This window comes from Buteo buteo, chromosome 10 (assembly GCF_964188355.1).
Source record: "Buteo buteo chromosome 10, bButBut1.hap1.1, whole genome shotgun sequence".
Taxonomy (NCBI): Eukaryota; Metazoa; Chordata; class Aves; order Accipitriformes; family Accipitridae; genus Buteo; species Buteo buteo.
The window spans coordinates 9828515-9853862 of NC_134180.1; the positions used below are offsets into that span (position 1 = coordinate 9828515).

At 43.7% G+C, this 25348-nt stretch overlaps 1 protein-coding gene across 11 annotated transcripts in view; it reads right to left on the reverse strand.

Moving 5' to 3' along the window:
- Window positions 1-6078: 6078 nt before the first annotated feature.
- Window positions 6079-25348, reverse strand: part of CEP350 (centrosomal protein 350) — an 82082-nt gene continuing 62812 nt past the window's right edge. For all 11 annotated transcript variants that reach the window (XM_075038538.1, XM_075038539.1, XM_075038545.1 and 8 more), the window contains 8 exons: window positions 24851-25011; window positions 24229-24368; window positions 23350-23432; window positions 20587-22670; window positions 19200-19601; window positions 18969-19115; window positions 17110-17232; window positions 6079-10202 (listed from right to left, as the gene is read on the reverse strand). In XM_075038538.1, the coding sequence (XP_074894639.1) occupies window positions 10038-10202; window positions 17110-17232; window positions 18969-19115; window positions 19200-19601; window positions 20587-22670; window positions 23350-23432; window positions 24229-24368; window positions 24851-25011 (3305 nt within the window). In that variant the 3' untranslated portion in view covers window positions 6079-10037. The remainder of the gene's footprint in view (window positions 10203-17109; window positions 17233-18968; window positions 19116-19199; window positions 19602-20586; window positions 22671-23349; window positions 23433-24228; window positions 24369-24850; window positions 25012-25348) is intronic.

A 25348-nucleotide genomic window follows, 5' to 3' on the forward strand; every position in this document is an offset into this window, starting at 1 on the left:
GGGGCCCCCCCGGCACTTGGGGTGTCCATCGCTGTTGAGGGTTGGTTGCTGGCTCTGTCCCCAGGAAGGCCATTAGCCATGCTGGGCCCCACCTAGGTATTTTAGGCGGACCTGCCATGCTAGAAAAACAAGCCTGCCACAGCCAAGCCTTGCTGTGGCAGCGGAGGGCAGGGGCCTCCACACGGGACACGGCTCTGGGGGAGCTACGGGGCTCCCCGACACATCCCAGCTGTGGGGGACAGAGCCCGTCTGACACGACCCTCGTGGGATTGCTGCCAGGCACCTTCTGCGGGTTCTGGCTGATGGAAACGGGGCAGAAATTGGTTTGCTCCAGCCCTGCCAGCTGTAATTAAACGCTTAAGGAATTATCACACTTTGCTGTCCAACTAGGAGAGAGAGAGGTCCAGCTCAGCCCACGCAGGGCTGCTCTGAAAGGTGGTCCCTCGCTATTACCAGAGACCTTGCCCCGACTTGTCTTTATCCAGCTGGCAATTAAAAGACAAAAATGCCTGTGCTTAGGGATGTCATCACCGTTATTTTACCCTGGGCTAAAGATTTTAGTTGAAGGGCTTGTAGGTTTGATTAGGTTATCACGTAGGTTTGATTAGGTTATCACCGTGAAGGAGAGGTGCTGAGCAGCAGCCTCATTACCAGCACCCTCCCCCTCCAGGGAGCCCAAATTCCTTGAATCCTTTTTTAGATGCAAAAGCAGCATCTAACCCAAAGGCAGATGGGCAAGAGCCCACACCCCGGGGCTCTGGCTCCTTTTGAGGTGAGCCATGCCATTGCTCATCCCCCCGAAGCCCCGGGGTGGGGATGCTCCTGCTTCCGGCTGCCTGGAACAGCCAGGACGACCCTGCTGCCAGGCTGGCACATCCAGTCCCCACAGCTCCCCAGGGAACAGCCTCCTTCAGTGGCAGGGTGTGGGGCTTTCCAGGCACAGACTTGCCCCCAAAGCCTTTTTTTTCCTTTTAATGCTGCTGCAAAGCAAGAGACAAGGCTTTTCTTCCACCTCAAACTGGGAAGAGCCGGATTTTCATTGCAGAACACCCTGAGACAGGGCATGGAAAGCCAAAGATGAAGCAGAGATTTTGAAACAACCCGTTTTAAGATGGATCTGAGAATAACTAAGATGAATTAAAAAAAAAAACAAGAAGCAGCAGAAGTCCGGGGACATTTTAGAAATGCCCTCCCGGCACTGCCTGTCTTTTTGTCCTCTCTTGCTTTGCACCCCCTCCCTGCTAGCAGAGCCTGTGGGCAGCAAAGCACAGGGGATGGGTGCTGAGTGACTCTGGATGCCTGGCTGCTGAGCCCCCAGCCAGCCGTAAAGCCCAGCTTTAGGCTCTCCTGGCACATTTAGGAACCTACTTGGTTTTCAGCTGCGCTGCACAGCAAAGCCTTCAGCGCCCACCTTGGCACCCTTAACTTTGGGAAGAGATGTGCTTCACTCCTACGTAGCAAGGCCATGGGCTGAGGACCACCATAGAGGTTCCCGCACTGCACAAGTCCCTGTGCAGCAGCTGAGCAGTGGCTTTAGTTCATGAAGCTCACCAGCTCTCAAATTTCCTTTCCCAGACTAAAGCCAGCAGGAATCTTCTTGAAGTCAATGAGGTGCAGGCAACACCAACAAGCTGAGAGCCTCAAAGGCTGCTAAGATCTCACCAAAATCATTTAAGCCCTGCAGAACTTGTTTTGTGCACCCAAAATGGATCATTTTCACAGACACAAAGAGCTACTCTGATTGCCTCTGTGCTGGGTCAGAGAGGAGACGAGGAAAGAGCAGTTGGGGTTTTATGTATTCAGCCCCTTAAGTACTGGAAAGGACTATGCTTCAGAAAATGGAGAAAGACTTTTACTGTCCATTTTTAAAAGCATGAACCTGGCTGCAAAACACCAGCAGCTCAAAATGGCCAGGTAAGCTGACCCAGGACCTTCTCAGTTCCCTGTAGTTGTGAAGGTTCGAGGACAGGGAGATCCTGAAATGGACTTTCTTCCTTGAAAATTAAAGAACACATTCTTACCTAATTGTGTGATTCCAGGAACTGACTCCAAGAAAAACACGCAACCAATGCAAGACTCATGATACAATCATGGCAACCCCATCAGCCGGCCCTGACATTTCGGAGGCTGTTTGGAGAAGTTTGCATCCAACTCTCCTGCAAGCGCCTCAGAAATACCAGTTGCAGAGGAGGCTCAACAGTTTTCCCTCTCTCTCCAGCCTTCACAAGATGGGACTGATGAACTCAGTGAAGCCCTCCTCCATCTGGAGCACAGCACCACTTAAAATGTGGTCCTTCTCTAAATAAAAGAAAAAGCCTCATTTCCCCCATTAGCATCTCCAAACAGCCTCAGAGAGCAAGTAAAAATTGTGCCACCTGCCACTTCCCAGCCAGCTGAAGTCAGCTGGGACGCTCCAGTCCAGGTGGCACTTTTCCACTGGTGGCACCAGTCACACGTTTGAAACCATGTCTTGGCAGATAAGACCTTTGGCAGCGCCTGCGCGATAAACCTGCCAGCTTCCGCGGCTTTGCCGAGACAGGGAATAACGCACGGGGTAGATGTGAACCCCAGCTGCTTCCCACACCCTGCATCAGCTCTGCCTGGCTCACACCTATGAAGACTAGGAGAACCCCTTGTAACCCCCACTGGTAGCTGGGAATTGCCGACCACACAAGACAGGCTTGGTTGGATACAGTTGATTTCTACATTTCAAGCCCAACCAGCCTGTAATAACAATAGACGTAAAAGAAAATCTGGGGTGCATTCTCAGGATGTGATGAATGCGTTCACATAGTTTGTGTCTGCAGAGAGACTACAGCAGTACCAGCCCCTTTCTGCTGTTCACCTGCTGCTGATTCATCCCTGCTCAAAAGGACAGCAGCGATGCTGCGCTTACTCTTTTCGGAGGGACCTGGGGGGACCGGGAAGAACTGGTGTTGTCTTTGGTATGTCTGGGTAGGAAACGTTTTACCTGCAAATTTAAGATCTACTTAAAGTCATAAATCATCACCATGACCCAGGATGCACAGAGCAGATGTTTTCCACTCCAGCTCATCTGCCCAGCTTCCAGGAGCAGATCGGAGGAGGCCACACCGCCCAGATTTGCCACATCATTATTTGGCAGCTGGTTTAATTGCAGCGCATGAAACTGAGAATACCACACAGATGACAACGGAGCACTCCTCTCTTGCCATGGCAGTAGTCCTGCAACGTAAGCAAGGTGTCACCTACCGAGGACTGGTGTGCCAAATCACAGGTTCACTGAGCAGCACTGGCTCCATCACCTCCGTGGAGCAACACAGCAGGAGACGGACACTGGACCAGGCTCCTTGCTGAGCTCCTTGAGCCAAGCAACATGAACGGTAGGATCCCCTGCAGCCTCCTTTATTTTGCTGGAATAAAAGTGAATATGTCTCTGGGACACTCCCCAGAACAGGTGTTATTTCCACTTCCAGCAAACTCACAGACAAAACCCTAGTTCAAGTCAGCCTAGGTTTCACGGGTCAGTGACAGACAAGTCCGCCTGCAAGAGGAAGCCACCTGAAACCAACGTCAGGGAGGGAATGCAGCCCAAGGGACACAGCAGGTCTTGCACAGCTAGAGCAAAGGGCTGGAAAACTGGGGCCAAGAGAAACATTCAGAGCAGGAACCAACCAGACCGACTCCAGGCCATCCTCACACAGCACACTTGGCAGGCAAAAGAAGGCATCTTGCCACAAACATCTCCCCTCTATGTCCTGTTCCTGCCCAACCCTCAGCCTCCTGAATGGAGCTGTTGCCCCCCAACAGCTCTATTCTCCTCCTTTTCCCCAAATTTCTGCCAGATCTTACTGGGGAAGAGGCAGAAAGGGCACAGGGCTGGGGCTATGGGGTTTGTTTGCTCCAGTTTCCAGACCTCGCAAGGTGCCTTTCCCTCCCCGACAGGACCCCCATCCCAGAGACCATCCTATGCTTTCAAACTCCATTAAGTCTTATCTGCATTCCTGCCTGCCAATGGCCCGTGCTCCAGGCTGGGTGCCAGCAGCTGGGTAGCCCCCCTCCTCTCCTTCCTGCTCACTGAAGAGAGCTGCCAGCGTTCAGCAGCTCCCCACCAGCTCCTTTTCTTCTGAGGCCGTGTTAATGACAGCCCAGACATTGCAGAATGCCTTGTGCTAGGCAGGGTGCAGAGATGTCTGGAGCAGAGTCAACGTTTCAAGTGCTCCAGCGCTCGCCAGGCATTTTAGGACATGGGATGGCTGCAGCTGGCACCACCTCCCCGGGGAGGCACCTGGGAGCGGGTGGCACCAAAACAGTCCCACTCAATCCAACGTGCTGCCAGGAGGGCGGCTGCCTGCCATTGCCCAACCCAGCAGTTTCACCAGGTCCACGGGTGAAATGGCTGTCAAAGGCAACTGCGTTCCGAGGGTTCTGGGAAGAGTTGCACAAACGCCACCATAGAAAGTCAGTGCCAAAGTGAAGCAACATAGACTTGCAAATGAGGAAATTAGAGCCTTCATCAAGCTGATTACCGGGCATCCTGGGCAAGGACAGCAGTAGCAATGCAGCATTTTGCTGTGTCACCCGCCAGAGCACCGTGGCAGCGTTCCCATCGCTCGAGCCGTTTTAAAGGGAAGCCAGTTCTTTAGCCAGAGAAGCACAGATCAATTTTTTTTTTTCAATGTGAAATGCACTCTAAGCCACTCCAGGGATGGATGCTGACGGCTGCAAGTAGATCACTGTCCGAAAATACAGGACTCGTGGAGCAAAATCACTGCAGGATGAAAAAAGCAGCAACACGGATGCTCTCCCGCTGCTCGATAATGAGAGCACAGAGGCTGCAGCACCACTTCGTCTCGGTCCTTTGGACATCAAACGACCCACCGCCACGCTTTGGCCGGTTCAACCCCCCGAGCTCAGAGGGCCACGATGTGCTTCTCCGTCTGTACAAGGGCTGTGGACGGTGTTCCTGGCACACTCCATTGAGGACTACTTCTACTGCACGCTGGCACCGCGTGACTGCAGCAAAGCTGCTTCCATAATGAAAGTCTGAGTGCAGCAAGTCCTCCTCCTGGATGAGGTACCTCTGCTAAGGAAAAGCAAAGAGCAAATAACTGCTCAGCACAGAGCAATGCCTTTGCAATGGTTTTGTTCACAAAGAACCCCCCGCCCTGTTTAATGCATACGCCTCTCCCAGGCAGAGAAGAGTGGTGAGTAGACTGCCACACAGCATCCTCCAAGCCAGAAAGACCAATGCTGGGTTTTGTAGACATCTGTAGTAAATAGAAAGCAAAGCCTTTTCTGCTGGTCTGTATGTTAATAAATGGCACCAAAACACAGCAGAGGTACAGGAGCAGCAGCAGCTGTAGGGACTGAGGAGGCTCAATAAGCATGCTTGGTTTTAACACATTTCACACTGCCACTTGTTTGCCACATGCTTGCATGCCTGTGGTTTGGCACTGCAAGTGTTCAGCTGTCTTCTTACAGAGCTCCAGGACCTTTCATATGTTAAACTGGGGTTGTTTGGGGTTTTTTTGCTGGAAAGGAAACAGCAAAGATTTAGGAAAGTTCCACCAATACATAAAGTTTCCAGGGAGCAATGTTTGCCCCCTTGGTGAAGAAGTGATCAGTGTTGGTAACAGCAGCTCTATAGAGCTGTAACAATTTAGGAGCCTAACTGAGGGATCCGAAACAAGACTGAGGCTCTGAAGAATTTAATTCCAAGATTGTTGTTTAGCATAAAAATAGCTCCCCCCCCCATGTTTTAAAGCATGAGTTTTTAAAACCTATTTTAAACAAACATGTGCAAGGAGTAATTTTTCTCCCACAGATCACACTGTGCACTCCAGCAATGATTATGCAATGCTATTTTCTGTTTTTGCTTTTATCAACACTTGGCTTTAACAATAAGGAAATTCTAATAATGTTATAATTATAATTAAGGCAACTCTAATGGGATTTTGTGGACTGTGATTGCCATCCCAAGTACAGCATCAGACAGAAAGGGGAACATACAAGGGACGAATCTCCAGGACACCTTCAGAATTAGCAACCATTTGGGTAATTATAAAGCTCCATTTTATACAGAACCAGGAAACAAGATTAATTTATAAATCAGTTTATTTACAGATTTTGTTCTCTTAAAGTACATTTCAGTTACCAAAGATATTTACACTGGTGTACACAGGGACCTCCCTGGTTATTTTACAGTTCTTAATTACAAAAAAAACCCAAACCAACCCAAACCAACCCTCCACATCCTTGGGTCTGTCTACTGTGCAAAGCTGCTCTGGATGTGAACATTAGCTGAAACTGGCCCAAAAACCAAGTTACCAGGTTATTTACACATACACAGTAAACGGGTTTCTTTTCAGCATCTCCACAACACAGTACACAGGGAGACGGAGCCTCCCAAAAGGCGGCTTTGCAAATGTATATCAAAAGGCTCTGCAAAGTCAAGGAAAAAACTAGTAAATGCAGGTTAATTACAGTATTCCTCTTTCATCTGTATATAATTTTGCATTTAACGTTTAAATTACAAATAAGTTCAATAGTTTGCTTTTCTCCATTTTAGTTGATTTGTAAACACTTCAGATGCACTAAATACCTTATAAGATTCAACTGTTTCTCTGCTGAAAAGTACTTTATTTTCTTAATGTTCTTAATGTAGCAAAGGGATTATGAAAGTCAGAACTGCATGCAGTTCCTCACAGAATAGTCACTTAAAAGGTCTCTATCACTGTGCTACTGAAGATCTTCTGCAGGTACACACTTATTCAAGTATTGCAAAAAGCTAAGGCCACTTTTTCAAGAAAGGAAAGTGAACAAGATGGGATGTTTTCAATCCCTCATTCCACCTTGTGAGCAACAAGCCTTTTGTGAAAGGCAGAAGTACTGCTATTCCACAGCATGGCTCAGGAAGCATCCTGCTCTGAGAGAGGTACTCACGCTGCTTGTCCTCTCAAGCCTGGGTTTTCCCACCTGGCATCAAGATCCTTCCAAAGAGGGAACCACATCTCCCCAGTGATGACAGCCACTGCCCTGAACAGCTCATGGGTCTCAAAAAAAACATCTCAGCCTTGAATCTTCTAGCGTGGTTGCACCAAGATAACAAGGACCCAGAAATACCATCTTGTTCCTACAAAGGGGAGGTTGGGGAGAAGACAGAAATAGAGAATTCAGCCTGTTTGTGTGACTCCAGGCTTCCCCATACCTCCTCGTTACCAGCTGCGACCCAGACAGACCACTACTTCATCACGGTAATCATCAGCCCACAAGTACTCAACACACTCGAGGTTTTGAGCATACACTCAACTCAAAGCAACTCAACACACTTGAGGTATTGAGAAGATAATTCATGTACGTTCAAGTCTTTTTAGGGTTGCTCCTAGCAAGGATTGCTACCAAAAATAAACGGTGATGTTTGCAAAGGAATAAAGCCATTACTTAGACACAGCTTCCTTCTGCCCAAACAGCTGTAAAAACAGTTACTACTTCTGTTGAGGGTACCAAACTAGCACTATCCAAGCCAGCAAGACAACAGGCATACAATCTCCAATGGTCCCTGTTACCCTGGCAGGCCAACTGTACAACCTTCTTCCTGATGGTGGACAAACCAGAAAAGCCCTGCCAGCTCCGCAGAACAGCTGAAAAGCCTCGGGGATGCAGGGCGACCTACTCAACACTGGCCACGGTATCTACAGAACAGAAACTAACTTTGTTTCTCTGATACTCCAGCTACAAACCTATGCTCCAGTTTTTTGCCTTCTTTCCGTAATTGCTACCCATAAAAACTGCAATCCTTGCTATTGAAAAAGGTACACCCAGGAAAGGGAATCTGAGGTGGTGACCCAATCAGTGACACCATGCTGGTTAAATGTAGCAGCTTTAGTTTGCTTCTACCTTAAGCATTCAAGAGTTTCCTGGTTCAGCATCATGACATTTTATGTGGATAAGTGAATCACTTAGGAAAAAATGCTGAACAATGTTCCACCAAGACCATTTGACTTCCAGCCAGCCAGAAGGGCCACTACTGCAGGACAGACATGCATATGCCCATTGGAGGTGTTCCTAGACACCATTACCTCCTCCTTGTTCTTCCGCTCATTAAGCTCCCATGAATATGGCTCACCATTAACTCACAAGTGAGGTGCTGGCAATACTACATCTGAGAATCTACATGGACCTCTGACAAATCCAACGTTTCCCAGTGCTGTCCCTGAAGAATTACCAGCTATGTGTCATTGTGCAAAATGCAAATATTCCAATGATAGCTTTCAAAAAAAAAAAAAAAAGGTGGAAAAGAGAAAACAGAATGGAGCAGTAGCAGAGGCACATACAGCAGGAAGCCCGAGAACCAAGCAGATGAATGAAATTGTACAGATCTCCCTGCCACACCTATTGTGGGCTGCAGCATCTTTGGGGCACCTCTGAGGGCTTCAAAGTGTCTTTCTGCACTCCAGTGTGTCTGAAGAATCTGGCTCTCCTCTGGGTCTTGTCCCAGGTTAGCAAACAGGGACATCCACTATTAAGGCATCAACGTTTGACCCCAGATTGTCTGTGTTCCTCCAAGGAAAACACAAGAATGGGAGGGACAGGTTAGGAACAAGCACTCAGCAGAAGGACACTGCAGTTGAACCCAGCACCAAATCAACCATGTAACAGCTGCTGATGGCCTAGAAGTTCTGTGAAAGAAAGGAAACAGATGGAGCAGAGAATTTTCACATCATTTTTCAGCTCAGCCCCCTCAACTCTCCATTGTTTCTGAACCAAGTGTGGTGAAGCGCCATTCCTAGTCCTGCCTTCGCATCCCACCCCTGGTCACTGTGGTTTGGTTCTTCATACCTTCCCCTCCCTGTATCTGCCTTGAGGAGCTGGAGGTTTTGTGTGAAGAATACAGGGCTCTGGAAGTTTCCAGAACAGATGCTTTCTCAAGTTCGGCTGTCCCAAAACATAAGACAGTACAGCCAACTGCACAGGACACTCTCCTATAACCCACTTAATAAATCATCTGAAAATAAATAAAAAACCCACAAGCACAAAACATGCAGACAGTCAAGCACTGGACACCGCTTTCTTTGGTGAATACACTCTGTTCTCTAAATTTTTCAAGTAACAGCTTCTCTGATTTATTAGGTGACAGTAAGGGAAGAAGCTGAGGGATTGAAGGCCAAATTTTTGTGAGGAAATGTTTTCCACTCCTGCATGTCTCGTGCCTGAGAAAATCCTGAGTATCCATTATCTGGGAGCAGCTGGTGCTCCAGGAAGAGAAGTGCTACATGGCAGGAAGAAAGTTGTCCATGGGCTCATCTTTCACACTTGACATTAGGCGGCCTTTATCTTGCTCCACCTCAGGACTGAAGCAAGCTACGTAGGAAAAGCAGCAAGAATTCTTTACTTGAATACAGAAAGCAACATCATCTAATTTCCCTGGACTAGCTGGCACCATACTTGGTACCACATCACAGAAGAAAGATGAAAACCAACTTCACAGAGAAGGGAATTAAATGGGCTCTGGAGCAGAAGAAACTGATGCACATTGTTAGGGCTGTAGGAGAAGACGTGTTAAGATTATAACACTGTTCAGTACGGTAAGTCTCCATTTATGACTAAAACCTGATCAAACCGTTTCTTCTCCAAGTTACTCACATTTCTAAAGACAAGATGAGTACTGATGGCTGACAGCCATTCCAGCAAAACAGCCAATATCCCAACTTAACCCAACCCTTTCAGAGAACAAGCTGACCATGTCAAAGCCCCAGGCCGGAGCCCCAGACAGCTGCTGACAGTTATGTGGCATAACTGCATTGGCACACGAACAGTCTTGAGCGCTTCACAATGCAGCCTTGAGTGAGGGATCAGCTTGTTCCAAACAATAAATCTGGTGCAAAGTCTCTAGTGGCAGCGGATGCAAATTCAGGTTCCTTTAATCACATCTGAACTGCCTTTAAGCCCCACGCATGGAAGTCCAGCAGCAGCACTTGTAGGGTGGAGAGTAAGTCAGGAGTCAGAAAGACCCATGACTCAGTGGTTACGTAGCTGTAAGTTTATTTTCAGCACTGTCAGACAAGCAGCAATCTCCGTTGTTTCTCATTTATCTGGTTCAGTACATCAACAGTGTCTCTGATTAAGGCCTCGAAGATCCCATCTGCCAACTGCATCTTTACACACAGTTCATCCTCGTCATAGTTCACCCACTGTGCTTCTTCCTCATGAAGTTCCTGCACCTTGGAGGGTAGAAAGGAAAAGGCAATACAAACATTACAATTCTGTTGCTCTAGGATAATATCCCCTGCAAAGTTCCAGAAAGAGTCCCAAATAGTGCATATCTGCCAACAACATATCTGTCTTTGTAAGAGATTACAGGAAACGCTTGGAATAGCAAAATGAACACAGATCTATTTGAACCAGGCTATTTCACTGTATGAATGTATTCTACCTTTCACTGTAGTATCCATTTTAAAGGATTTCAAATTCCTGCACAAGTTTTTCACTTGAAGGAACTCAGCTAATGGGATATTCTTGGCCAACAGCAGAAGCTCCATTAAAAAAGTCCCTAATTGTGTATTTGCAAGAAGCTGATTCCATGCAGCTTAAACTGGTAGGAAATCATGCAAAGGCCTTGAACAGGGGAAGGAGAAAAAGAAAACACTTTACTGCAGTTCAGTTTATTCGAATAAGAATTAGAAAACCTAAAGGAAATAACTAACTTTTCCTGTACAGGAAGACAAAATGCTGGCACGTGTTGTATGATAGTATTGCAATTCATTTGCACAAAATACTCCATGCTTCATTATTATAAATGGAATTTTGTACCATTACATCTAAAAGATTAACTCAAAGTGTATTTATTTCCTTCTATTCCTAAATGGTTGACAAGCAAAATCCTGTTTTACTGGTCAGTAGCAAATAGGTGTTTTAGTAACAGACAGAAATATATTATTTCATTCAGCAAATCAAGTCTTATTGAGAGTCTCCTCAAAGTGGATTTCTCCAATTTAAACTTATTAAAAATTTGTCTAAGTGACCACTTCAGTATTACAGATAAATCCTAACAAACTCAAACTTTTGAGATAAGAAAGAGTGGATGTAAACATCACTCATATTAAGAATGACAAAGAAAACCTGCTGAAAGCTCTTTCTCTGCTCAGCTTCAGCAGAAAGCTCCTCTGACTGTAAATCCTACACTCTGAACTCAAAATACATTTACACTGTCCACACAGACAAGTGGGCCAGACACTTACACGCTGCCAAAACAAGGTTAAAACATACTGAAAATCCACATATCATTATGTAATAGTGTCATTATCTAAAGAGGGTACAAGAGCTACAGCCCCAACACCCTCTCTCCCTCTTTTGCCTGAAGCTAAACCACCCAGAAACATGTCCGTTTTGAAGGTGACAGCTGCTATAGCATAATGATGATTCAATAACCAAAACACAGTATGAAGCCCAAGAATGGGCTGCTATGGGAATCCCAGGGAACCGGCACTGCTTCAGCATTTGTAGCCATGCATAAGGCTTCAGTTATACATGGGGTTTCAGTCTGACAGCTCCTTTCTCCCTCTCTTAAGAGAGCTCAGGGAGAGGGGCAGGGATCACATCCTGCAAACAGCTTTGGAAGAGTCATGCTACATGCTTACAAATCTCTGCACTACCCCAGCAAGGTGAAAAATAATTTAAATTGAATGCTAACAAGTGGCAGATAATTGGGTGTAAATTTGTGGGGGGGGTGAATGTCTGAAACAGGCTTCTGAACTCTCAAGCAGAAGCGTGCTGCCTGCAACCAGTATGTGCTGGTTGTAAATTCTGATAAACCCTGGACTAAACAACAGCAGCATGTCACAAGTCTTCCCATCAATAAAGGGGCATATGATAGAAGCACCAATTTGGAGGCTGACCATGTGTTGTGTGTCTGCATCACAGGCTATTTAGATGAGGAAAAGCAAGAGATAAGGTTCACAAAAAGAAGAGGTGGTGCCAAAAAGAAGGGTTTCCAAAAAAGCAGAAGTGGCCTGGGAGAGAAAACAGGAGGTCCAAGGGGAGAAGGTGAAGATCCTGGCTGGAAGAAAGACCCTGGAAATGGGGGAAGATACTGGAGATCAACGAGGTGGGTAGAGACAAATGCTGGGGGACGCCCAGGAACCTTGACCGAAGATGTCCAAGACTGGCAACCAGGAGCAGCTGTACAATACCAACTGATGCGATTTTCTGCCTGACCCTCCCAGGCCAGCAGCAACCTCCCTGCTGGGAAGCGAAGTCGAGATCCTGGTGAATGCAACACCGAGGGTGGGGTAAGCAAGCGAGTAAAATAATTAAGCAGGTTAAAAGCTCTGATCTCCCTGGCCTTTAAACAAACCCCAATATTCAGATCCAAACTAAGCTACTGTTTATTCTGTCTGACCTGCAACAACATGATGGGACAGTTCCTTTACTGTGCTCCAGGAGGAAGAAGATACACATAGGATAAAGAAATGCCAGTAAAAGGGAGAGGACAGGGTAACTTGATCCAGGCAGAGAAAGGCTGGATATTAAAGAGCAGTGGAAAGACGAAGAAAGAAAAACAGTATTGGTGATTAATTTTCCTCTTGCCTCTATCATTCCCCCCTTTCTCAGAGGCACAGTGCACAATTTCCTTTGGCATTAGGACGACTTCCTCGAGCATACTTTTGGAAAACTAAGAGAATGTGCAATTCACAGCTGCAGGCAAGTCTTGTTTATAGTGTATTCAGAACACATGTGGAAACTGCTGTGCTGCTTTGCAGCCATAGCTGCAGACATCTGAGCCAAGGCAGTTGTGACATCTTTGCCTGGGAAAGGTTTGATCCATTTGTTGTATTACCACAAACGGCTTCTAAGCAATGAAGACAGTTTGCTTACATTTGGTGACCATCGTGTCTTTCATGGAAATGGGCTTTGCATTGTCTTCAGTACATGCACAGCATTTAAGTTCTTGCACATTCTCATGACAAAAGTAAAACTTCATATATACCAGGAAGTTCTCTATACCAGGGAGAAACCACAGTTGGGCAATGTCAGAACAACAGTTTTAATGAAACTGAATTCCATCCTACAGGAAAAGATAAACAGTGACACTATGCAGAAGGCTGGGTAGTATGGTTTTTTCTGTGCACTTTTTTTTGTATGCATGCTTTTTTTTTTTTAAACACAGAAAGAAAGAGGGACGCATGCACACAAAAGAAAAATCAGGAGGTAACAAGGTAGCGTGATCCTGCTGGCCATCTAATAAATGTCACAGTACCCAAAAACAACACTTAAAATAATATAATCTGAAGGAAACTTCAGAGAGTAAGTTAGTTAGTTTTGATTTCTGGAGGTTCCCATTCAAAACCATGAATATCTGCAAAATAAACTACACTTAAGGAGTCACTAGATCATTTGGAGACTGAAAAGAATAAAAATCCACAAACTAGTGCTTTGGAAGAATTCCAGTAGGAGGAAGGCAGGCAGGTGCATTCTCACAGCCCTTCACTCTCAAGTGTGCCTGGAAATCTTAAGACACACAACTGTGCATACAAGCAGGCTTTGATTCTCTTCTTACTGTTGCACTCCCCTTGGGTTTAGATCTCGAGTGCCGCAGAAGTGGGCTTTCTGATTAAGCCAGCTTGATAGGAACAGCTTTGCTTTGTTGCAGAATTTCTGCATGGAGAGAAACATTCTAGCCATTAAGTCAACAGGTCAGAAGATCAAGTACTTTTCAGCACTCTGTTGGCAGGCTTCTCAGGTGTGAAAACTAAACACGTAGGTTTGGCAGTATCAGGTGAGCTTTGCTTTCTCAAGCTCCAGATAAAACAGAAAGGGGGGTGGCAGGGAAAGCAATGGCTTAGAAAGTTCGTTCTGGCCTCATGCAAACAGATCAGCAAAACAGGGAGTTTTGGCTGAAGACCCAAGTGGAAAAAAAGGGGTGGAAACAGTCTATTCTTAGCACCTGAACTTTAAATAAAAAGATATGAGGGTTCTTGCTGTAGTTTAGAAAAAGGTTTTGAAATGTGCAGGCAGCCCTGATGTACCAAAATGCAGCTCCTCAGCCTATGTGTACATTTGAGAATCTCCCACAAAGCACAGACAGCATACATGTGATAAAGGTGGCAGCACAAAGGGTCATGAGAATAAGAAAGTAAGCACCTAAACATTCCTTTAGCTTGATTTTAAACAAAGTAGCTTTTCATAAATGTGAACCTCCTGTACTTGTTTACTGAAAGCCAAGTTTTGTTGTAATTGTTAACAACTGGAGCAACTATCCAGCTGACCAGAGAACTCATAAGAAATCCCATTACAAACGCTTTCTGAGGACAGAGATGCTTGATCAAAGTTAACAGTACTGCAAAAAAGGAGAAGAGGAAGGTGGAGTTTTTGTCACTGGCAGAAAAACATGGCTAACTATGTTGGTGTCAATGCTGGAAAAGAGAAGATGAGAGTGAAAATGCAACTAAAGATGCAGTGACTGGGGGAAGTAGCAAAGATCAAGGCAGAGCAAGGAGGTGAAGGACTAATCCGTCTTGTTCTCCCCTTAATTTCTAGTGGGTGTGATGGCTGACTGCAGTCACCCACAGGACCCAGCATCACAGAGAGCACCAGCACAGTGCAGAGTGCTTCTATTACTGTGTCCTTTCCCCACAAGGCTGACCTTTGGTGGAGTCAAGAACCACTGGCAATTGGGTTTAGCATGATAAACACAAAGACACGTCCAGGAATAATCAGGGAGAGATTAAGCTGGGCAGAATAGCCTGGCACTTGCTCTATGCCTTCAGAAGAAACAAAAGGAGATTCAGCAAACAGCCATGGCTCCTCATTTTAAGAGCCACTCAGCCATCCAGGCAGACAATGTCACTATTTGACAGTCATTGCCAATATGCTGGAGAAGGTATACAACAGACTCCACTTCCTCTTTATCAAAACCCCTACCCTAGTCATACTACAACAGACTCCACTTCCTCATTATCAAAACCCCTACCCTAGTCACACCTAGCTCCTGGGTCGGATGTGTTTCATCTTCTCATCAAAGTCACTAAAAATACATAGTTGTCTCAGTAGAAAACTCATTTGAAGATTAGGTTTACTTGAAGGGGAAATGAAGAAACCGGGAAGGACCTGTGCTCAATATCTAAATGCAAATAACAGAAGCCTAAGAACACTTACCTCTGCTTTAGAAAGATCATGTTTTATTTTAACAGCCTTTGTCTTTATAAGCAGGAAAAGAATGTGGAGAATCAATCAGCTTATATACGTACTCACATGACATCCCCTGCACATTGCAAGAGGCATATATTGGCTAAATCTTCACAAAAACTTGAAGAAAGCATTTTCAATTGTGATTTCTAAAGACGCTTCTACAGCACCTAAACCTACCAAAAAAGTCTTTGATTTCTCTTTCAGGAAATTGCTGTGTTGTATTACTTGAATATACTTAAAAAAAAATTTGGAAAACTCCAAAACTGACCTCTCCGTTTACAGCTACACCATGAGTTACTAGCAGATAGGCAGCAGATACTGCACAGACCTGTATAACCACTTACGACCTTGGATTTGTGTTATCACAGAACTCATGACCTTAAGCACAAGTTGGAGGCTGACTAGGAGACAGAGAAAGCTATCCAGATACCTCATGTCTTACAGAGATTTTAATAAAACAAGGTAAGAGAAAATGAACACTATGTCCTTAGGTTTTCAGTTAGAAGTTTCTCTGATAGTGTCTCACATTACAGTACAAGTTTGTTAGCAATGCCACTGAGACTGCCTTATTTCTAAAGCCTGGCATGCCATGCTGCAACCTTCACAGAGTTATTCCCAGACTTCAGCTAAAATTTTATTACCACATTCTTGTGAGAACAAAATAAAATTAAACACATTATTTATTAAGCCAAACTTGTCAGAGCTCCATTAATCTTTGATGTCTGGGTCTGCATGTAAATCGCAGACCCAATTGTCTGAACTTCAAACTTATTCCACCTAAAGCACTTTGGATGCCTTCAACGAGAACAATTTTTTCCAGTCAGGAATCCTTCTTTCCAGGTATGGTTCAAAGAAATTAGGAAACTGGTACAGAAGCATAATAGTTGTACTATTAGTTCTCTCAGGAATCTAAACATAAGACTTCTTTGTGCATGCTTTAACAGCCTCCACAACCCAGAATCAAGCATATCCCAGAATCAAGTGTACTAGGATATGCAGGTCCAATACATAGATACTCTATTTACACACAATTAAACCCCAGGGAAAAAAGCCTGTGTTGGAAACCTTCCACTGATGTGCAATTAAGAGACCACACGACCCATGACTTCAAGTTACTTATATGTGTGCGTGTGTGGAATGAATTTCAGGTATAATTAAGTGAAGCATGGTGTTAATGACGACTCATATTCCCAAGCAGAACCTTCACTATCATTATAGCCAATAAAGATGTTAATCATCCTGCAATACAAGCCAACAAGTAACTTTCAAAAACTAGTACACAGCTAGACATGCTCTATCTCATGCAGTTTTAACACTGAACTGTCTCTGCCCTGCTGGCAGCTGCGTGTACTGGTTCATGTCAAGTACTAGAGGAAACGCTTAGCTGTGGGTACTATCTGTCAGACTGGTTACCTTGTACTAGGTACTATCATGTCCCATACTGTCTCTTTGAAGTCTGCCCTTCTAACGCAATGACTTTTGCAACCTTTCAGTTGAATCTGGTTAGCAATGTGGTCTATTAAGTTCTCAGTATCACTGTCTCCAATTAAACAATATTACTTCAATATAAAAACATTTTGAAGTAAAGTAAGAAGGAAAACATATTCCCTTCCCAAAGAAAATGTTTACTCTCTTCTCAGTCAAATATTTCAGTGTCTCCTCCTGTAAATTCATGCTTTAAACTTTTGGGAGTGGCCAAATTTATACTCCAGTCAAATCAGTAGGCATGAACAGAGAATTCACTCAAGTCACCTTACTTCACTGGCACTGGACTTCTGTTTTTGTCAATAAGGTGCTCTCTAAAATTAAACACCTTCTATCAAGACCTTATGCACACTTTGTATTCTTTAAACAGCATGACTGAATACTGAAAAATATGATCATATGTCACACTTGATTCTGGTGGACAGTATCTGACATGATTGCTTTTCATCCACTGACCAGTATATGATCCACTCGGTCTCGTTTTTTCCGCCCAAATTTCATCATCTTCTGCCAGTCTGTTTTGTGATTAGGCTCCTTCCTCAGGCTGAACAACTTCAGTACTTCAGCTGCAATGAAGCTCTACAGAACAGTAAAGGTGAGATTTATCACATTTGTACTAAGAAATGAAATGTATGCATGAAGTACCCACCCTAAAAAGTCACATTATAGAATGTGTAACAGCCTTCTGTTTAGCAAAGAGACATACGGTGTCTGCATGAAAGTTATACTGAAAGTCTCTGAGGCAGCATTACACAGGCAGAACAATTATTAAACCCAGGAGTGGGAAAAAAAAATGACACCCACTGCTGTAATCTTGAGAACAGAAACTTTCAATTAAACAGTACAGCAAATAGGAGATTATGACAATTCATTTTATGGGAGAATATTAAAGAAAAGCAAGGTGGGAGTTCAGTGTCCTTGTCCTGTGCCCCTGCTCTCCCCTGCCACATGCTTTTAAAAGTCTTCTCAACTGAGTGGTCTAGTGTATTGGGTCTGGCTGAGATGGAGTTAATACTCCCCACAGCAGCCCTCATAGTGCTGTGCCCTGCATCAGTAGCTAGAAAGGTGTTGATAGCACACCAGTGTTTTGGCTACTGCTGAGCAGTGCTGGCACAGCATCAAGGCTGTCTCCCCAACATTTTTGCCCTCCCCTCAATGGCAGGCTGGGGCAGGGCAAGATCTTGGGAGGGGACACAATCAGGACAGCTGACCTAAACTAACCAAACAGATATTCCATACCATATGACGTCAGCTCAGATATAAAAGCTAAGTAAAGGGAGACGGGGGGGGGGGGGCATTTTGTCTTCCAGAGCAACCACTATGCGTACTGAAGCCCTGCTTCCCGAGAAGCGGCTAGACATCGCCTGCTGATGGGAAGTAGAGAATAACATAATTTGTTTTTTTCTTTGCTTTCGCGCGCGCGACCTTTGCTATCACTGTATTAAACTGTCCTTATCTTGACCCATGAGCCTTTTGTTATATTTTCTCCCCCCCAGCTGAGGAGGGGGAGTGATAGAGCGGCTTTGGTGGGCACCTGGCATCCAACCAGGGTCAACCCACCACATCTAGATACTATTTCTGTCTTTTCTAGACAGTTAACATGCTGTAGCTTCAGCAGGTTAATCAAAATACAGCCACCCTTCCCCCCAGTTTCAGAAAAAACAGTACAGGTGGAAGTCGTCTTCATTTGTGTCCTGATGAGCTGTATGGAAGGTTCTTTGTTGGGTGCTTTCAGGGAGACAGTTTTTTTCCAAATGTCCAACCCTGAAAGTTTAACCTAGGTCCAGTCAGGCTCTAGCTTTTGTCCTTTCTTGAGCACTACCACCAATAACAGAAGACCTCCTCTGGCTTGCCAAATACAACAATGCCCTCACCAGTCAAATTTCAGGTCCCTCTGGGCAACTCCTGCTGTCCTCAGTGAGGTTGGCACAGGTGTGTCTGAATAAAAAAATCCAGCTCATCCCATTTGGCCCAACCCTACTATTGGATCCATGCCAATATACCCATACAGAGTTCCACTGAAAAACGCTAAAGCAGCAGTCTGTCAGCATACCAATTTTATAAGATCAAGGTCATCCTGGCAGTGCTGCACAGAGGACTAAGGTTTAAAAGCAACCAGTACCAGCCAAAAGGACAGGGAGGCAAATCTGTTGAGTAAAAGAGGACCATTTTGACAAACTCCTTTTCAAGTTTGTAATCTCATTTCTCTCCTCATCTCTTGCTGGATACACCTGTTATGATCTTTTTAACACTCAGGCAAATGCCAGTACAATATTTTTCATCTCACTTTCCCAGCATGACAAAGTTCTTCCTACCTTAATTTCATCCAGATCATTTGGGTCTTTTACTCGGCGAAAGTAAGCAGATGCAATCCTACATGGTTTCATCCAAATAGGCTGATTTAGATTAGGATCCTCAGCAAAGATTTCCCCAAAGATCTCTCTTGTTAAATCAAATACCACCTTAAAGAAAGAAGTAAAAGTTAAGGCTTCCGTTGTTCATGGTAAACATTCAAAGGGCAAGACCAAAATGCCTGAAGACTGTACCTTTTTATAAACCTGCTTGTTGATCATGTCTGTATCCTGCTCTTTGAGGGTACTACTAAGATGTGTATGAAGGCTGAAACTTTGAAGATCATGACCCAACTCTTTCAGTTTCCAGAGTTCCTCAGCTGCTGCATGCACCATACCTTCCACCTCCACCGCAGTATGAGGGACTGCCAAAGGCTCCTCACATGGCTTTGTTGGCACTTTCTGTGGTTCTACCTTGGGCAGCACTGCTGGTTCCTCAGCTTGCTTCTGCTGAACCTTACGGGAACTCAGGCCATAGTCCTCATCAAACCAGTCTTGATCATCTCCCAGCACACTCAGGAACTCCCGATTGAGCTCCAGCTCTGCCAGTCTCTTGGCAAGCTCTTCTTGACCACTGGCACCAAACACTGGACTCTCCTGTGAATTAAGAGCCACAGAGTAAATATAGAAGTGGTGTCACCTGTTGTCTAATTCAGCTTACATTTTAAAATGCTCTACTGATGTAATTGGCACTATATGCACAAATACTCAGAAAAATAATAAATAGCCCACAGTAAAATTAGAAATGTTTTGATTCGAATACCTGGGGTTTCTACCACTCGTGATGAATGCTTTCAGAGGGTTCCTACAGAGCTTAAAAGACTGTGTGTCCTGCTCACTGCCTGTCCTAATGTTTAACTTATGAAAGGCTGAGTGGTTTAAAAAACTGATAATGTGATGTACAACTGTTCACTTCACTTACCAGCAGTCTTAGATCTAAATCAACAGCCTAAAAGCTTTTAGCAGGTGATGGCTGTTTTAGTGACTGAGCAGTGCTCACACTGGTGAAATGGGCTGAAGCTGTGATGATAATATATTGAGATCAATCGCAAAGCAGACAGGTTTACTGGGATCTTCAGCAGAAAGGCCAAATCCTGTATCTGTATCATTAATGGCTGTTCTGAGGAAGCCTGAACTTCCACTACTCATGATATACTAGTTCAATGGATAGAGCAGTCTGACACCTTAATGACCTTCCACAGCAACTAATAATGTTTGAGTATGATTATTTCATATCAAGAATAGACAGAGATAAGTTTACAGTCTATTGTATTTTGCCATTTTTAGAATAAAAACTAAGGGTAAGGATTAAATACAAATTGAACATGTAAGCAAGATGCAACCTAACCAAAAGAAGTATTTTTCACTTTCATGTGCCAAAATGTGTCTTTCAGCCTGTAGGGCTACCAAAATGAGCCGAGAACTGGTATACACAAGAACACACACACATACAGGCAATCTCCACATCACCGAACAGAACTTGGGAGAAAAACTGGTGCCACGCTGCATTCCTCAGATTCAATCATCATCAGTCAAAGGAGCAATCAACTCTTAAAATCAGTGCAAGATGGCTGTTACTTACTGGTCTGGGACACATGTCTGGAGAAGAAAGTTCTTCTCTTTCATCTTCCAAATCAGAACTTAGAAAAAAGTTGTTCAGTCCATCAGGAATCTGATTTTCTACCTGCTGGGATGGGATACTGGATTCCTCCTTCACATCACAGAGCTCCTGGTTGCTGAGCTGGATTTTCTCATTCCTGACCTTCTTTATTTGCTGTAACTGATTGACTGTGTCTTTCACAAAATCTTTAAGTAGACTGTCTGTCAGCAAACTGACCTTTTCCAGTCGGTCTTTTGACTTTTCTTCCTCTCTAAGTGGTAGTCTAAGCTGGGCTTCTAACTGATTCTTTTCTTTTGTCAGCAAATCCAGAAGTGGAGTTGCAGGCTTCTCCACAACTCCAGGAGAGAGATCATCTAACTTTTCAGCACATTCTTCCCCCAGTGTCTTTTGTCTCTCCAGTTTTTCAGAAAGGAAATCTGAGATGTCATCCGACTGAACAGTAGAAATCTCATCCACAACACCAGAAATGAGAGGAGCAAGGCTGGCCTCCTCTTTTACAGCATGCTTCAGATAATCCACCACTGACTGTTCTTGGGCAAGTGATTCAGTAGCTACAGAAATCTTCTTTATGCTGTTTGCTTTAGGAGATGACTCCTCATCAATTCTTTCCTCAGCTGAGGCTTCTGAAACAGCTGTGTCCACAGGAGCTTTATCCTGGGAATAGTTCTCTCTTACATCTCTGCTCTGGCTTTCATCCTCTTTGCCAGGTTTGGAACTTTGTCTGTCTTTCTGCTCAGCTTTGTGTTGCTTCTCCAGCCTATCATCAAAGGATGAGTCTTCATCCTTATTTGTGTCTAAAAGGCTATCAATACTTTCTGTAATGCGAGAGATTTTTTGAGGAGGAGCAAAAATACCATGCTTTTCTTTGCAATCAAAGTATTTAATACCATCATAAGTTCCATTATTGTTCCCTTCAGGTTTATCCAACTCCACACCAGCCCAAAACCCTTTGGCAAACTTAGTCAGGCCTTTGAATTGCAATGTTCCAGGCTGGACTTTACTCACAAGTACTCTATCACCAATGTTGAAATTTGGCAAACTATCTGTTTCTTCTGTGATTGAAACAGAGGCCCACAGTGGTGATTCAGTAGGGGCCTGTTCTTGCTCCACATCTCTGCGTTCAGTATTTTTTATAAGTTCTGTTGGGGACTTAAGTTCTAACAACCTCTCTGAATGCATGCTGCCAGAGAGAGAGAGAGACCTGTCACTAAGGTATTCACTGATTTCGCCATCACTGCCAAGGCTGGTGGATCTGCTTCTGCTGGTCTGTGTGTGCTGTGACCGCTCTGTCAGTGACTGAGCATCCCCATTAGGAGAGAGAAGAGATGCTTCCAAGTCATCATTGTAATGTTCCCCAGGAAGTGCTTCTTCAGCTGATGCTTGTTTTCTGGAAGAGGATGCTTCAAAGTCTTCAAGGTATGATGGCTCCTTTTGACTAAAGAGTTGTTCTGAAAGCAGATAACCTTTTTCCTCTGCTGATTTGCTCAGTTTGTGAGAAGACTCTTCCACACTTGGGCCAGTTACAGCATCTTTATCTGCCAGTCTCTGTTCTAAGATTTCTTCTGTACCATGAAGAATTTCCACAGCCAAACCAAAGAGTGCCTTCTGAGAGTGATCATTTTCAGAACAGAGGACTTTCTTTGGAAGGATGTCCAATGAGCTCTCCTGTTCTTTATCTAATGTCAGCAAGACATCAGAACTCTCCAAAGGCTTAACGTGAGAACCTTCAATCTCATATTCCTCAGACTTTATGTATTCCAAGTCTTCCTGTATCTCAGATTTATGACTGAAGGCAGCCTCATCATTGGATGCTTTTACCACATTGTTCATTGACCCACAGGATATCCTGCTAATGTCTTTCACGTCTTTGAGAAGAGATGATGAGGGTACATTATCTAAGGAGTCACCAGATCCTGCTCTGTAACTCCTTGGTGACATTAAAACAGAGGAAGATGTTCCAGAAGGTTCTTCTGCATGAACATCTGTCACAGCCACCTTCTTGGTGTGCACAGACACTGATCTCTCAGTTCTTGATGACACAGCATCTTGAAGGAAAATAAAAAGTGAATTACAGCAGATCATATAGCCTGCATTGTTTTATGGAAAACTGCAACCATAGGCAACAAAATTAACAACAACGTTTCTATGCTAAAAGAAGATACAAACTAGTGCCTTGGAAAGATATTTCTAGCAGTCTGGTGAACATGAGCAACATTCTTTCAGTTGCAGGGTTCTAACACTTAGTTTCTGGTTCTGTTCCTTGTACCATGAGCTCAAGGTAAGGACTCAGTTATCTGTTTGCAAGCTGCAAATACAAGCAAGATTAGAATTGCAGGTAATGGTTAGATAATGATCAACAGCAAAACACTGAAAAGTATCTCAAAAAAACCCTATTCCTAAATTCTTCTCTATTTTTTGTTTCCTTACTTTCCTCAAGTGATAAAGGAACAGAAAACAAAAGAAAGGAAAAAGGTTGTCATCCAATTATGGTTTCACACAAACCTCAGCAAGAATGAAACTAAATACTGAATATACAGGAAACAGCAAAAGCAGAATCCTGCTAAATAAAAATAGTAAAAAATACGGTTTGATCATTATGGTTTTATGAAGTCTGCATGCTCTACTAAAACCTCTTCGTGAATCAAGAAGGAAAAGATTAAAGAAATTTAAAACAGTCAGTCTTCAAGATCTTAATCTGTAGTACAGATTCTTCCAGTTACATACCTGCATGCTCTGAAATGGATTCCAAAGATGCTCTGGATCGCTCTGATTCAGCCAGTGATTTCCAGTTTTTAGCTGTCTCAGGCCTAAATTTGAAAAATCAGATGGCATGAATCATGGTTACACCAGAGTGTATTGTTTTGGGTTTTTTTAATAGATAAAAATGAAAATACAAACATCTATAATTATAATACCACACCAATGATAATAAACAGTTTGCTTCGTCAACATGCTGTGACCTTAGAAAATAGGAATAGGGACAGAAAGAAGAGTTTGGCAAGTCCTGGAAAGTAATTTTTTAAGTCTAATCAAACTTTAGCTTTTTTTTCAGCCAAAAAAAGAGACACCACCCCCCCCTTTTTTTTTTACTTGAATGCAATAAAATTGCACCATCTGCTGGAGAAAATGAAACTCTTAAAAATACAGCAGGAAGTGCAGAATTCAGTTGAATTCTCTCTCTACCTTTTAAAACCTAAGATATAAACCAGATTTAAGTTGCAAAGATGAATGGTTTGCCTCACACAGTGCAGCAGGCATAATGAATGACCAAAATGGGAAAAAAATTCCTTCAGGTCTGTAATCCATACAGCCATTTGGCACAATTCTATGATTCTTGCATAACTGAAAAATACTGTTCAGAAAGAACTTGAAAATAGGATCTGGAAAACTGGGCAGGACAAAAGTGAGATGCATACAATTACAGGACAGTCCATCTTATCTGTTTTGGGTCTGATGAGACCAGCAGATATGTCAACAGTATACTGCCACCGTCCAGTGCTTTGAAGAAGAGCAGTTACCAGCTTTCCTTGCACTCATTGTTTCTGCTAAAACAGTATTCATCACGCTTTCAGAATACTCTCAAAAAGAAGAAATCCCAGTTACCTGTGAAGCGGTGGTGCCTTGATCTTAGGTTTTTCAGCAGCAGCTGAGGGTGGAGTTTTAATCTGAGGTTTGGCTGTTGGTGATGCCTCCAGGTCTTGGCTCAGCTCCGCTTCAGTCTTCTTGATAAACTCATCGTATGACTGCACATGGAAAACAGTTATGGCTGTTAGTCTACTAAACCATAACTACAATTCAGCAATCAAAACCTATTAAATTAATAAAAGATATATTCGGTTTCTCTGTAAAACAATCTATTTAACTTCCTAAAGCTCTACAGTTGTGAATCCTAGAAATTTTAATACTTTACTTTCAAAAACAAGTTACATGAGTATCACTCTTTAATCCAAGCTAGGATACTAATGTGTACAAAAATACATAAGCCCTCTGAAAGCTGCTAGTAACCCATTAAAGATATACATTTTAAAAACTAATGGCATTTTTGCCTCAAGGCCCTGGTTCATTATTGAAAACAGTTAAATAGCCAGAACACAGTCACACTTCTGTCGCAATAATGTGTCTTTCACAGATGTTGATACAATATTCTGCCAGCAACATCCATATTATAATGATTTATCCACGGCTAACAATCTTTTACTTTGCCCTTCTTCCTGCTGTTCCTAACCTCCAGCTGTTTGATCAAACTGGCTTCCTGGGCCTTCAGTCTCTCCTTTTGTCTCTTTTTCTGTTCCTTTTTCAGCTGGTAAACCACAGACTTTCTTTTCCGTAGTTCATCCTTCAGGGCCCTGATCCGTCCTTCAATGTCACTTTGATCAGATGTGGTTTCTGAAAAAGTTCAGTTTTAGTCTTTGTAAGCTTGCACCTCACAAAACAGTTCTATGCAAAGCAATAAACAGTCATTTAGTAAATACAAAACATGGTCCAAGCAAAATATCAAAGAATTTAATGCCAATACGTTAATCTTAACATAAGACTCTTAAAGTGGGATCTCAGAATCACAACACTACGATATAACATACGAAAAAGTGTTGCATCTTATTTACTTTAGAAGAGAAAGGCTCTGATACACACAGTAACTTGTCACCAAACTTGTTCACATCAACCACCCATGTTTATGCTGCTACCTCATTAACTGCTTATCATGTCAGCTGTTGCAAAAATT